This window comes from Montipora foliosa, chromosome 5, assembly GCF_036669935.1.
Source record: "Montipora foliosa isolate CH-2021 chromosome 5, ASM3666993v2, whole genome shotgun sequence".
Classification (NCBI taxonomy): domain Eukaryota; kingdom Metazoa; phylum Cnidaria; class Anthozoa; order Scleractinia; family Acroporidae; genus Montipora; species Montipora foliosa.
The window spans coordinates 42,393,318-42,394,883 of record NC_090873.1 but is presented as its reverse complement, the minus strand read 5'-3'; the positions used below and the strand labels follow the sequence as shown (position 1 = coordinate 42,394,883).

At 40.2% G+C, this 1,566-nt stretch overlaps 1 protein-coding gene across 1 annotated transcript; it reads right to left on the bottom strand.

Annotated features, from left to right (window-relative positions):
• On the bottom strand, nucleotides 1-1,146 carry LOC138003186 (uncharacterized). Its single transcript, XM_068849148.1, has 2 exons — nucleotides 1,047-1,146; nucleotides 1-627 (listed from the first exon to the last, which is right to left on the bottom strand). Exon 2 carries the CDS (start codon nucleotides 614-616, stop codon nucleotides 86-88), a length of 531 nt encoding a protein of 176 aa, XP_068705249.1. The 5' UTR covers nucleotides 617-627; nucleotides 1,047-1,146; the 3' UTR covers nucleotides 1-85.
• Between the last annotated feature and the right edge of the window lie 420 nt (nucleotides 1,147-1,566).

Here is a 1,566-nt window from a genome sequence, read left to right as displayed (position 1 = left end):
ATGAAAACTTTTTTTATTGCAATTGACAACTACAAGAGTATAGTGTCTTCAAGTACAGTTGAGTCTGAGACTGAGTGTCTTTGGCTTAGTTAGCTAACAGCCCATACACATCTGCGCACGTTCGGCCCCCGTTATCGCTCTCGGTGAAGCCTTTCAAGTCCTGTCCATACCACAGACGCAGCCCGGTGTTGGCAGGTAGGCAATGAGCTTTCTTGTTTTCACAGAAGACAAGGACGGAGGAGGAAGAATCATAACCTGCTAGAGCGTACGCTCCTCCGCTGTTAACTTTTGATGCTTCTGGGGCTAAAATCTTGTTGTTGTTGTCAGTCAAGATCGTTATGAGCTCTGAACGATTCGGTATACATCCCCAGTAACTCCCAGTGTACAAGTGTCGATTACACGTCACCTTTCCCGAGCGGTGGACGATCATGAATTGGCTCACAAAGATGTTTCGATTGATGGTGAACCCACCAAATTGGTCTCCCTTGGCACCGAAGCAGACTGTCGAATTATTTAACTTCACCCACTGAGGACTGCAGTTCTTAGAAGACGCTTGGCTTGGGAAAGGAAAATCCACGGAAAGAAATACCATGATCAATAGGAACTTGAACAACATGGCTTCAGAATCTTGAACAGGAGAACAAATAGAAAGGACATTAGTACAAAGCTTGAACGGTGAAAGCGGTACATGAGTCATCGAACTTCACTTTCTCACCAACGTTGTGAATACTACACTCTAGAATTTGGGAAGCCAATTAATTTGAACATTAACATGGGCTTAAATATGCTGTAAGAAGACGGGTAATCCCTCTGTTGGTGTCAGAGAAAAGAATAAAGAATGGTCTTTCTTCATTTTGAAGGACAAATCGAATGACAATGTTTTTTTGAGAAAATAGCGTTCATTGCATGATGCCGTTCTTATTCCTAATTTCAGTTACTGGCTTTAATTTAATTTTCGCTCTAAATGGTAATTGCCAAATTTAAATATACTACAAATAGTAATGTCTGTTTGGGACAAAACAAGTTTCCTGCAGTTCAAGAAATACCTTATATTGGTGTGAGGGACGAAGAAATTGCTCCAGCAATTCAGATCCTGCAATGGGTTTTACTGTTAAACTGACGTCGAGATGAGAATGAGCATTGACTTATCATCACCAGCTTAACAGTCATTGGACAGGAGCGACTAAATAGGAAAAACTCGTATTTTCTCGCTAAATCGAAAGAAAGTAGTACAAGCGACAAATGACACTTGTCACGGAAATGCTTTGAATGTAAATTTCTGCCGGTTAGTCTCAAAGAAACAAAGGGCACCCAACGTCAATTTTCGGAAAATATCTGTTCGGAAGACGATTTGAGATCTAGGATTTTCAAAACATTTGTTGTAAAAATTCTTGCTTGCCTGCCTGTCCTAAGATTTTCGAACATATAAAAGATGGTATAATTGCCCATTTTTAACGGATTTTTAACCTAAAAAGCTCACCTAGAATTTTCGGGAGCCTTTTTTCTGGCTGAAATTTTCGAAAAGGTTAGTTTTGATCCCTATAATTTTCGGATCGCTAGACTTTC